At 34.9% G+C, this 13,157-nt stretch overlaps 2 protein-coding genes across 5 annotated transcripts; one reads left to right on the top strand and one right to left on the bottom strand.

The window, feature by feature from the left end:
- The first annotated feature begins 565 nt into the window (after positions 1-565).
- Positions 566-5,419, top strand: RDM1 (RNA-DIRECTED DNA METHYLATION 1). 2 transcript variants are annotated; one of them, XM_088960603.1, is made up of 3 exons: positions 566-801; positions 1,940-2,100; positions 4,917-5,419. In XM_088960603.1, exons 2-3 carry the CDS (start codon positions 1,953-1,955, stop codon positions 5,282-5,284), a joined length of 516 nt encoding a protein of 171 aa, XP_088816729.1. In that variant the 5' UTR covers positions 566-801; positions 1,940-1,952; the 3' UTR covers positions 5,285-5,419. The 2 variants fall into 2 exon arrangements, with proteins under 2 accessions (XP_088816729.1, XP_088816730.1); XM_088960604.1 differs by having other exon boundaries at positions 665-801; positions 1,940-2,049.
- Positions 5,420-6,721: 1,302 nt separating this feature from the next.
- On the bottom strand, positions 6,722-13,147 carry LOC148879168 (homocysteine S-methyltransferase 2-like). Of its 3 annotated transcripts, XM_088960599.1 has the most exons (7): positions 12,797-13,147; positions 11,704-11,760; positions 10,443-10,672; positions 9,403-9,532; positions 8,789-8,992; positions 7,833-7,904; positions 6,722-7,093 (listed from the first exon to the last, which is right to left on the bottom strand). In XM_088960599.1, exons 1-7 carry the CDS (start codon positions 12,971-12,973, stop codon positions 6,956-6,958), a joined length of 1,008 nt encoding a protein of 335 aa, XP_088816725.1. In that variant the 5' UTR covers positions 12,974-13,147; the 3' UTR covers positions 6,722-6,955. The 3 variants fall into 3 exon arrangements, with proteins under 3 accessions (XP_088816725.1, XP_088816726.1, XP_088816727.1); XM_088960600.1 differs by lacking the exon at positions 7,833-7,904 and having other exon boundaries at positions 12,797-13,135; XM_088960601.1 differs by lacking the exons at positions 6,722-7,093; positions 7,833-7,904 and adding an exon at positions 8,306-8,470 and having other exon boundaries at positions 12,797-13,135.
- Positions 13,148-13,157: the final 10 nt, after the last annotated feature.

Raw genomic sequence — 13,157 nt, 5'->3', positions numbered from 1 at the left:
TTTATGTCATGTCCAATCCAAATTTATGTCAGCCCAATCCAATTTGGGTTGGACTAGTCTAATTTGCACCCTTATTTTATACTAGTTTGGTCTGGTATAAAAAATTTTCAGATGCAAAACTTAGCAAAACATGAACCACTGCTAGGGACATCAACATCATCCACTAAAAAAATCCAAAAATAGAAACAACATTTCCAACTCCAACTTTCAAAGTTCAAAGTAATACTATATCCCACATTAAAACAAGTACATCAATAATCTTACAACGTTCAGAACAAATTTTCTTGTCCTAATAAATGTATATATATATATATATATATATATATATATATATATATATATATATATATATATATATATATATATATAATTCAAATTATTTGAGTCAATTAGAATCATATTATGCAATCGAACAATTCAGAAAACTAAACAGAAAAATCTGAGGTTGCACGGCTAAGTGGCTAATGTTGAGTGAGATAAGTTCAGATGTTTTAATGTTCAATTTAAAATTTTCCAACCCTGCATTAGAAATGATGTACTCATGTACATTAGGTCATCACGGTTCGACCTTCAATTTGATGCCGATCGAACCTCTGATGTGAACCTCTCTCTCTTTTCTGGATCCGATTCTCAAATTGGTCAAACCGATTTCCAATATTTGGATAGTCTGTCTCTGTCCAAGCGTGCGTTTATCACCGTCTCCCCCCAACACTTTCTCTCTCTATTACTTACTTGCCAATAGAAAGTACTAAACTTTCAGAGAAGCTCATTCTCCCCCTTCTTGCAAGTTGCAACTGCAAGGTACGTGTCTCTCTGTTACTTAGGGTTTTTTTGGTATTCACTCATCAGAAGAAATTCACTACACTGTGAATTTGCTTCTGAAACCCTACTATCTATCTCTTCCCAAGAATTTATCTGAGTTTTTTTTTTTTCCTTATGTAAACAGAAGTATATCATGGAAATTAAATCCACAAGAACCCATTGCTCCTGTTTCTCATGGACAATGGATTATTGACATGCTCACCACTATATGAGTAAAAATTTGGTGTTCAGACCAGGAAAAGAAAACTCGTAATCTTTCGATTTTGCTTTCAGCTACGAAGTTCCCGTTATCCCCTACCATCAGCAAAAAAAGAAAAGAAAAAAAACCAACAAAAAGAAGAAGTTCTCGTTACCAAAACGATCAGTTTTAAAAGAAAAAGAAAGAAATAAAACAAATAAACGCATCTGAGTGGATTTTTATTGTCTGTTATTGGATCGGTGGTTCTTGTAGTTAATGATTCTTTAGCTGAATTTCCTGCTCTTCTTTGTCGAATTCTTTGTTTCATTTTAGATATGCTTATCTTGAATTAGTGATACAATTGGTTTTTTTGATACCTTTATTTTGTTTACGAAATAAATGGATGTTTTTTTTTTTTTTTTGAGAAAGGTAACTTATGTTGTTTGCTGCCATTTATGTGCTTTTCTTTTCCTGGCATGAGCCGGCACTGGCATGATTAGTTTGGCTAATACTTAACACTGAATTTCATCTACTACTTGGTGCTTCTTTATCAGTGATATACCGAAAAAATGAAAAATGAATGTGATTTCCTTACTGTTCGATAGCTTGATCATATGGTGATCCATCTTTATCCAACTTGTGCCTTCTGATGGCGTCTGTTGTATCAACTATAAAAAAGGGAAAAATGGTGTCGGTTGTATTCTTTAAGTATTTTAATAAATTTTAGTGTACCAAACCAAACTTTTGTATTGCTATACTGTATACAAGATTCTGTATTATTTCATCTCAATTCTGTGGGTTTTATGCCTGGATAACTCGTGTGTTATTTGGATATGACCCTTGATAGAATCAAATGATGAAACAGGATTTTTATAGCCTATGTTTTATTTGGGACAAAACTTTGTTAGGTATAACCCATGTTTTATTTATTTACTTCAGGTTTATCCATACCATGAAAAGGGCAATGCCATGGAGCAATCAGGTGGATATACTATCGTCCGATGATTCTTCCTCTTCTGATTCTGATCTAGAAGCTGATAATGGACCAGGTAAAACAAAACCAACCGTTGTTCTACCAGTCAAGGAAACTAAATCTGGAGGTATTTTCATTCTTTTTTCCTCAAGTGCTTGGTTGTATTATTGTTTTGTTAATGCTGCTGTAGAACAACCTGATCCAGTCCCATTCTCATTGTTCTATATTTAGGACATATCTTTTTCAGTCATTAAGTTGTTTCTGGAAGAAAACTATGGGATAGTATAGGTAGTTGAGTTTTGAACTTCCTGATGTTTCTTCCAAGTGATTCCTACTAACCACCTTGAGAGAGGAATAAAGAATTGTCATGATCTAAATGTTCCAAAACCTAATTACCTGTCACTTTGTCCATTTTGTGATTTGTTTAATTTGAACCAATTTGCAAGTTGGTTCACAATTGTTAGAGAATGCTACAATTTTTGAGAGGAAATAAGGTCCTTCTGAATAGATGCATATTATATATAGGCATAAAAAATACCTTATAAATTGGAAAACAAAGGTATTATATTGACTTGACTAGTAAAAGAAATTTTCCTTAAAAATGAGATTCTTATTTCAATAAGGGTTACTATTACAGTGTTACACACCTTCCTACTAGCATGTGATTTCAAATTTTGACTCTGTTAGGCACTGAGACCATAGTTTCATACACCTTCAAATAAGTTTTGTGTTTAATGGTTATACCTACTTAATACGTTTCATGTGTTAACAACACAAAACAAACAATGTAATAAATAAAAATATGAAGAATAGATGCATATTATCTATAGGCATAAAAAACACCTTATAAATTGGAAAACAAAGGTATTATATTGACTTGACTAGTAAAAGAAATTTTACTTAAAAATGAGATTCTTATTTCAATAAGGGTTACTATTACAGTGCTACACACCTTCCTACTAGCATGTGATTTCAATTTTTGACTCTGTTAGGCACTGAGACCACAGTTTCATACACCTTCAAATAAGTTTTGTGTTTAATGGTTATACCTACTTAATACGTTTCATGTGTTAACAACACAAAACAAACAATGTAATAAATAAAAATATGAACCAAAGAAGCATAAAGCCAGCAAACCAGGTTCATTTTAAGGTTGCAAATTATGCGTTAAGAACCTGAAACAAATCTGACCAGTGAACCAGGTACTTCTAAATCTGGCCTTAGGCTAATTGTTTACTGGTTTTCCCAAGCTTGTAATAAAAACAAAAGTGCAACATATACAGTTTTTTTACTGATGGGTGACAAGTAAAAGTTAATTGTATGTTCATGGTACTTGGAGAAAAAAGGGGTAAAACCTCTCCTTTAAGAAAGTATACTTGTGGGTCAATGTATGAGCTTATCAGCTGTACCAAAATATTTTGAGCATTGTGTATTAGGATTTAGGACCTTGTAAATAATTTTAGTGTTGGTCCCTAAATGAAAATACTGAATCTCACTGAATTTCTTAAACATTGAAGATGAACTGAGAAGAGAATGTTTGTCTTTTTTTTTGTTTCTTTTTTCTTAAGTTACTCTTGTTCAAAAATATATACAAACTTTCTACTTCCAAATAGTCCAAAACATGGCAAATTGGAAGATATTCCAGAGAATTGTAATTTTTTCCCTCATTAAAAAACATATAGAAGGCCAAGAGAAAATAACTCAAGGAACATTGTATGTGGTAACACAATACATACCAAAGAACTCCAAATGTAAGACTACACAATGAGGATGATGATGCAATATATCAAGGTACAGCTAGACGAGGGCACTGGTTTTACATTAACAATTATCATCTTTTTACTGTTGACATTAGGTCTTCTGGATTTTTGTTTGGCCTTGCCCTATCCTTTTTTGGGTGCTTGATGTTTGCACCCGTTCTTTTATATTTAATAGAAGCTTAATGTTACTGAGCAAAAGAAGTAAAATTAAAAAACAGAGGAAAGGAGAAAGAAAAGAAAATAGGAGTGATTAAATGATATGCAGTAAAACTCATGTTGCAGATGGGAACTCTTCTCAGAATCAAGTGATCAACTGCTGACATCTCAAGTACTGCATCTGTTCATTGCCTTGCATAAGAAGATCGTGTTGTCTGCAAACTGGAGATGAAAAATATTGATGCTACCATTACTCAATGGCAACTATTCTTTTGCTATTGCTGAGATATTTTGAAATGCCACTTGAAAAGTGCAACTACTGTTTTCTTACCAATAAGACCAAGATCTTACCCATCCAAATAGGTGTTTGTAAGAAATAAAGGAAAGTACATATTTTCTTGAAAAGCTGACCCCGTATAGTTGGGTTCTTGGATGATGATGACATTTTCTTGAAAGCTTTTTGTGAAGAAAATATCTAAATTGCCTCAATAAGTATCTATATTTACACAAACGTGGCTAATTTCTTGGCACAATGGTAAAGTCTTGGGAGGTTGAGAATGTGGATTCAAGTCTGAAAGTGGCCACTGTGGAAAGAAAATGCCAAGCTTAGGTTTGTGTCCAGTCTACTCTTCCTAAGACCTCAGAGAGCAGGGACTATTGTTACATATACAAGTGTTCAAAAAATGGCAAGATTAGTTCTTGGAACAAAGTATTGGAGTCAAAGGCATGATTGGTGGAGTTCTAGTGGTTGTCCTGCTTTAGTGCTAGTGTAGCTCTAAGGGTGCATTTGATCTTGGTAAGTTTCTGCTTCTCAGAAGTAAAACTTGATACCTTAAACCGAATTGCCAATATTTAAAACAGTTTCTCCTGTTTCATGAACAGTCCACATTCTATTGGTTTCCTTGCACCATTGGATGGAATCCTGTTGGTGCATCCTAAGCTGTCTGCGTAATTAGCTTATTCATTAAATTACTTTTTGTTGTTACAACTATTGTGAAGACAGTGTAAGACATACTTCTTGATGCAGGTGCTATGATCAGACGAGCAGAAATGTATCAAGAATACATGAAGCAGATACCTGTTCCTTCTCACCGTGCATCAGTTATTCCATTCACCTCATGGCAGGGCCTGGGCAAATCCATCAAACAGTTATATGGGCAGCCTCTACATTATCTGACCAATATTCTCCTAAAACAGTGGGACCAATCAAGGATTGGTGCTGAAGATGAGCATTGCCCACTGGATACCATAATCCATCCTTGTAAAGCCGAAGCCACCATCTGGCTCATGGAAGAAATTCACAGGCTTACCTCTTCTCATCATCACATAGCTAAACTCTGGCTTTTGGATCCCATGCACCATGCTTTTGTTGATCCCATTTTCCCACAAATATAATCCCATTGTACAATACCATTGTTTCTGAACTCGAGCTTAATCGGCATGGGCATTCAGTAACATTTCTAGACATTGCTGTAGATCTAACATAATGTGAATTCAAGAAGAAATATGTTTCCTATTGTTACTTTTTTATGTTCTGTTTTTCAGGTTGTTACACCACTTTTTTGAACATTAACTCTTTTGCTATTATTTTTTTAGTTAAAAATGTTTGGATGTTATCTATCAAAAGTAGGAAAAAATTTCGTCCAAAACAAAAGAAAAAAAAAAGGAAATGCTATTTTTTTCTCATTTTATTATTCATATGATGCTGATTATTATGTGAAAGAGATAAGTTCATCTGCTTAGCAAGTAGAAAGGAAAGGGGTTTTTTTTTGACAAGTTACAAAGGAAAGGGTGTTCTGAATAAATTTTTCTGACTTGAGCAAAAACAAAGATCTCGGAGTGCACTCTGCCAGTAGGTGTAACTATTCGTCTGATCAATGCGCATTGTTGACCTACATTTCATTTTCATTTGTTCTATAGAAATGTACTAATTGGATGGTTTCATTTTGACCAACATGGCCTAGATAGGTAATAGCCTAATAGGTTCCTCAAATGCTAATTCGGTCAATGGAATAATGTGCTAGACTGCTAGCTTGGGTTTAGAGACCTTACTCGATCAACATCGACCAAAACATTAGATAGACATAGACCATAGGGCACATGTCTAATGTGGAGGAGGAGAACATTGTTTATACGAGTCATTTAGGGGCTGCGATCCATCATATTCCATAACCGGACACTGAAGGTAAGTCGATGGGTCATGAATCATCCAGCCCCCATTCATAATCCGAGACCGGAAGAAATTAGTTAATTGTTTACCACATGGATACCCTCCAAGCTAGCATACATGTTAGATGATAGAACTACCTCGTCATGTCAGAAATAGACAACCCAATCACCCCATTTTTCGATCCAAATCGATTCAAACTGGTCGGTTCGGTTTTGGTTAACCAATACAAAAAACCAGCAATTAATCAAACCAATTGGTATATATATATATATATATATATATATATATATATATATATATATATATATATATATATATATATATAAATACATTTTTATAATATATGATATATTATTTATTTTTTAAAATATAATATTATATATATTTATAATTATTTATTATATATTTTTATAATATAGATTGTAAAAATTAAAAAATAAAGAAACCAATGGTTAACCAAACCAATCAACCGGTTAACCAATAGGTTTTGGTTCAGTTTCGGTTATTGCTTTTTCAAAAACCAATACTACCTATTCAGTTACAAAATATGCCCACGGTTCGGTCCCATCATCCCCTACGTAAGAAGGGGGAAGGAGAATGGTTGCCCACACTACATGATAAATCTCTTGAATCAAGAATCCTGACCACAAAAAGCTTTAGTCTTTTCAGTCTAGGAAAAAGCAGAGACCGAGAAAATTTTTTGTAAAATTCCAACCTCAGTTAATATTTATTACAAGCACCCCAAAAAAAAAAAAATACAAGCGATAAGGAAAACTTCAGATTCCAACCTTTTTCTACTTCTGCCATGTGATGTATATTTACATCTCTTTCTCTCTCTAAAAGTAGAACTCTAAGCCGGTGAATTGTTACTACTGTAGCGATGGTAAGACAGAAGACTACTTGGATAGTGCTCTAGATATGGCTCTAATGGTATTTGGTGTTGTCCTGCAGCAGCCTCCTATGAGGGAAGCCCCGGCCTCACGCCATTTACTTATATATGAAATAAAATCTTCATCTGATACCCCAGTAGATTCCTGCATGAAAAAAGAGCACAAGGCAAATAAGATGGGATTAATTACATCAACCAGCATCTAAACCAGTTTGTCACAATATGATCAGTACTAGTAATTAACAACATGTTTATTTCGTTTCACATTCAGAACCAGATGATAATGCACGACTGATAAATGAAGGCAGCATAGGGTAGAAGAAGGGGTTATATAGCATTAAAAGAGAGATTTTTGTCAAAGCACTTGATGAATGAAGCACCAAAATTTCCTCTCTTTCATAAATTATGCATAGTCGGACCCCAACTTGAAAAGCTTATTGCCCAAAACTGCTGATAGTGATTGTAGATCAGATTGTCTGGATTTTGAGCTCAACCTCACACCAATAGGAGGATAGGTACCCGGGTTGACTTGGCAAGAAGGTTCAATTTCTTGCCTACACAAAGAGAAATGGTTTTTCTTTTTTAGTGAGTGAAATTTACAGAGGTGATCCTTGTGTAAAACTGAAAAAAGAAGTAGATGGCTAGTACTATCCATCAAATGGACAAAATACATTAAAAGTTACAAAGGCTGCAACTTAATTGTCCAATTAAATGGCAGTTTTACAATAAGAAAAAACAAGCTGTGAACTTGGGGAATGGGGAGCACAATACATGTCCTATTCAAAGAACACCAATGGTCCCCCCAAGCCAATATCCCGAGTGTTGCAAATCAAAAATATTGTAACTTGTAAGAATTTAATAGAAAAGGTTAAGAGGGAACTTACTACCCACTCCTTGCGATCAGGGTCGTAAGTCTCACCACTGTTTGGATAAATAAGTATTGGTTTAGATGTCACCTGTGGGGTTAGCCAATCAAACAATGAGAGTTTATTCTTTCTGTTAAAGGAAAATGTTCTATTAAAAGAGAAAAAGGTAATACAAAGAAGAGGTGATAAGGTATCACCCCCAACACAACACACAGAAACAAACAAGTATTCAGCATAGTGCTATTTGGTGAACAATAACAGAGCTCTGGTCTTTTTTGCGAAAAATACATGCATTGTTCAATGAATTCACGCATTGATTGCAAAGTCATCTAAGATGAAAAGGAAAATAAATAAGTATTGGTTTAGATGTCACCTGTGGGGTTAGCCAATCAAACAATGAGAGTTTATTCTTTCTGTTAAAGGAAAATGTTCTATTAAAAGAGAAAAAGGTAATACAAAGAAGAGGTGATAAGGTATCACCCCCAACACAACACACAGAAACAAACAAGTATTCAGCATAGTGCTATTTGGTGAACAATAACAGAGCTCTGGTCTTTTTTGCGAAAAATACATGCATTGTTCAATGAATTCACGCATTGATTGCAAAGTCATCTAAGATGAAAAGGAAAATAAATAAGTATTGGTTTAGATGTCACCTGTGGGGTTAGCCAATCAAACAATGAGAGTTTATTCTTTCTGTTAAAGGAAAATGTTCTATTAAAAGAGAAAAAGGTAATACAAAGAAGAGGTGATAAGGTATCACCCCCAACACAACACACAGAAACAAACAAGTATTCAGCATAGTGCTATTTGGTGAACAATAACAGAGCTCTGGTCTTTTTTGCGAAAAATACATGCATTGTTCAATGAATTCACACATTGATTGCAAAGTCATCTAAGATGAAAAGGAAAATAAATAAAAAGCTCTTTCATATTTTATCCTGATTAAAGAACAGCATAGAAGAGGATTATACCTTACGAACTAATAAAACAAGATCATGAATAAACCTTGGAGGAGTGCAGTTAATTCCAACAGCAACAACCTTCTTACATGAATCGGCAACAGATGCACATTCAAGAAAAGAATCTCCACTAACTACATTGACACCATCCTTAGAGTTGAATGAAAACCATGCTGGAATCTTTATGTCATCTCCCTCGAGAAGTTCAGCATAGGCCTGCATGACCACCAACCAAACCAAGAGATAAAGTCAATACCGAACTGAAAAGTTCAAACCAAGTAAACCATTTTTGATAAACTCTACTCACTAAACATACGCAGGTAAACCTGCTTGGATGTTCTACCAAATCATCAGTTTGGCTCAATAAATAGGACCCTCAAAACTGCTACGAACAAAATACTAGACATCCACCTACAATGGTCCAATTTATTCTGACATCTCTTTCATGGCTTGAACCATTTACTACAGCTGTCCAGATTTTGAATCTAGACCAGAGAGTCTGTAGTTCTTAGGAAAGGCTCATGCCACTTATTGAGCAATTCCAATAGTTAATTCTATTAACCCCCTTGTAAGTAACAGGAGAGAAACCAATCACTATCATTTGCTACAAGCACCAAAGAATATACCTGTGCTTCCAGCTTATTCGGAATTGTTTCAAATGCAATTAGGTCAGCACCTGATTCTGCTAAAATCTGAACCCTTCTCCTGTGAAAATCTTTCAAAGTTGTTAGAGTAACTGCATCACCATAGTCCCCACTGCAAAATGACACAAGGAAAAAAAGACATATTAACATAAAAGTTTAAATAGAACCTAGCATGAAATTGGTAAAGCCATAATGATACAACACATACTGGAAACAATTTATTGCAGTACTACAAGGGCTGCAGATAATTGGATAATTACATAATATGAAACATATATATTTATTATTTATAAATAAAATGATAAAATCTATCATGAAATTTAATGATACACCATGGGAACAATTTAAGAGCCCCAGTAGGCCAGTACTAATTTAATATAGTACTATGGGGAGTGTATATCATTGGATGATGAACAGTGAAACAGAAAATTCAATTGGCAGAATATAATGATCTTACATAAAATGAAAAGCTATTAAAATACTATGACAAAGAAATATATGACATTAAATAACATTATAATGCTATTTTGCTATATTAGGTTACTTGTCTTCTCTGGCTGAAAATTAGCACACTTATCAGATACACTTTTACCATTCCAGCAGGTTCTTTCCCTTTTATTACTATAGTTTTCCCATTACAGGCTTGGGCAGAATCGTATAGGTTGTTTATACAAGTCAAAAGCGAGGATCTCATTCAGTTCATTTTTTTTTTTTGATAAATATCTCTATCAGTTCATCTTCACCAAATGGATGCTGTGTCCTGTGACAAACCACATCAATCTTCTGTTCTATTCGTGTGCTCAGCCCTCTTTTATCCATTGCCATTAACAGCTAACCTTAGGATTGGGAAAAAGCAATATTTTTTTTACCTGAATAATATGGGGAAAATGCAGGAATTGAAAATTAAAAAAAAAAAAAAAGCATAAGCTTTGACAACCAAGATTTTGGTAAAGCTGTGAATGGGCAGATCTAATTTGATAAAGCTGTGAATGGGAAAAAGCAATATTTTTGCAATAACTAACCTGTACTCTGATCCATCAGCTAAATAAGCCCCATAGCTTCCTACGGAGGCTGCAATTAAGATTGGGCGTTGCTTTGGAATTCCTACATTTCCATTGCCTTCAGGCAAATGCTTTGTACATTTTTCATAATAAATATCCCGAGCCTCGCATGCAATTTCGACACTCCTCCGCAGCAGAACTTCACTTTCTTCTCTTGACAATCCTTTAGCCTCAAAACCCTGAATAGTGGCCTGCCAAGCATATAAAATAACCATTCTGTTCAAAGTCAAGAAATTTCTTGAGACACCATTATTAATTAGGCCTGGTTTGTTTCCACTGCTACTTTATTTTCACTACTGTGAAAGTATGAAAGTGAAAACAACATGAGTGCAAATTCTAATTTATTTTTGTTTTAGTTTTTGATTTATTTTGTTTGATTGCATTGCAGATGAAGTAAAACAACACCCGTGTGTTTTCTAAAAAATGCTTTAACCTCCCCTGTAAAGTCAAGAAATTTCTTGAGACACCATTATTAATTAGGCCTGGTTTGTTTCCACTGCTACTTTATTTTCACTACCGTGAAAGTATGAAAGTGAAAACAACATGAGTGCAAATTCTGATTTATTTTTGTTTTAGCTTTTGATTTATTTTGTTTGATTGCATTGCAAATGAAGTAAAACAACACCCGTGTGTTTTCTAAAAAATGCTTTAACCTCCCCTGTACTTTGATCTCTCCAAACTCCCCCCTTGACATTTTGGAGAAATTATACAAACATACTCTTTGTTTGACATTAAGAACCCAACTGGAAACGATGACGCCATGCTTTTAACACTTTAAATTTCCTAGTTTGCCCATGAATGACAATATTGGAGTTTGTATAGACCAAAATATCCCCACTATTTCAATAATAAATTTATATTCCAATAAACAAAGGCGCTTTCCTTATATTGGAATATGTTAAAGAGCCTTTGGGGGGTATTTCGGTTAATAGACACTCCAATATTGTCAATCATGGGCAAACTGGGAAATTTAAGGTGTGTAAAAGCATGACTTTATCATTTTTTGTTAGGTTCTTAACATCAAACCAACAGAAAGGGTCTGTTTGTATAATTTCTCCACAATTTCAAAGGAGGAATTTGGAGAGGTCAAAGTAGTAAAAGTGAACCAGAACTTTCATTCTTCATACTTGCACTCTCATGCATTTGTACTATTGTAGATAAAATTACACTGCAAACAAACAAAGCCTTAATTGCTAACAAAAAGGAAAGGCAGCTTAAGTACCTGATAAGATGCTGTGATTATAATATCTGCACCGGCTTCAAGGTAGTCTAGGTGCACCTATTTCATTAGGAGATACAAGAACAAGCATATAATAAGGATCCAGTCTTGTGCTCAAAATTCCAAGTCCGGTCACAAACAAACAATTTCTCTTTTGAAAAGAACTTCTATATTTATTCCATGGATGTGTTTGGATGTAGTGGACTTAATTCAATCATGCTGAAGGAATTTCAATAGTATTTTGTAGTGGAATAGAGCGGCTTATCTAGTTGCTTAGAAAGCAAAAATTTTTTATGCTGAGGATCCACGAGCCTTATAAACGCTTAAACACAGGCCACAAGAATAAGAAAGAGAACTCATACCTCTAAATACAGAACAAAAGGAAAATTGACAGTAAAAACATGCAAGAACAAAAGTAAGAAAAAGGAGGAGATATATCCCGGGAGAGAGGACCAAGATTACGTTTTGTCTACCCATGGCCATGGGTGGAACCTATACCGCCAAATGGATGCCAAATAGAAAAAGGCAAGGCTATCCTTTCCTTCCTTACAGAGACAATTAATTGGACCACTAAAATGGACGCATAATTTTCCAAACCGAAATATTTCAGGTAATCTTCCCCCTTTACAAAGAGATCCTTGTTTTCTACCCCTTAATTTGTTACGATGTAAAGGGCAAGGAAAACAGGGTTTTCATCGTAAAAAAAAAAAAAAAAAAAAAGAAAGGCGAAGAGCTCAAATAATTCAGCCTGAGTTTTTATTCGCCCATTTTACGTTGAAACAAACGGAGCCTAAGTGAAAATGGGGAAGGTCAACTAGAAGAACATCTCAGAAGGTTACGAGTAATATAAGCACGCATTTTGGTTTTATCACCAACGTATGTTATCTCCATAAAGCCAGCATCACGCTGTAATAAAAATGAAAAAAAAAAAAACTGTGGCTTTCTTCAACAGGCAACCCAAACCATAAAATGAAACAAACTGTAAAATATCGAAACAAGAACTAGAGGAGAAAGAAATTCGTGATAGAATGTTATCAAGACAAGAAAAATTAACAACAAATGAAAAGAAGAATTGATCGAGATTTAAAAGATCTACCCTTCTAACGAGATGGGGGGAGTTAATGAGGCATTTTGCGCTCCAGAGAGGATCATTAAGGTCAGCGCCGTGTCGTTCGAGCTCCGTCGCAAGGCCGCCATCGATGACGGCACACCCGCCGGAGTTTTGGAGGAAATCGGATAATAGCGATGATTGTTCTAGACTTCCCAAACCCATGGAGTAAGCAGAGGTTCTGGGGCAATTGGGGTATTCCCGTAAAAGTGGAAAGTTTCCGGCGAGTCCAGTGGGCGTCTACCCGATTGCGCGCGAGCGTCGATAGCCGTTAGTGGAGAGAGGAACTCCGGGAAAAGGAAGCACAAGAAGAGTCTGTCAAGTGTCACTCACATTGACAATTTATAGA

The sequence above is a fragment of the Nelumbo lutea genome, chromosome 1 (assembly GCF_056320005.1).
Source record: "Nelumbo lutea isolate HS-2025 chromosome 1, American lotus-T2T, whole genome shotgun sequence".
Lineage (NCBI taxonomy): Eukaryota > Viridiplantae > Streptophyta > Magnoliopsida > Proteales > Nelumbonaceae > Nelumbo > Nelumbo lutea.
This window is presented reverse-complemented; position numbering and strand designations above follow the sequence as displayed.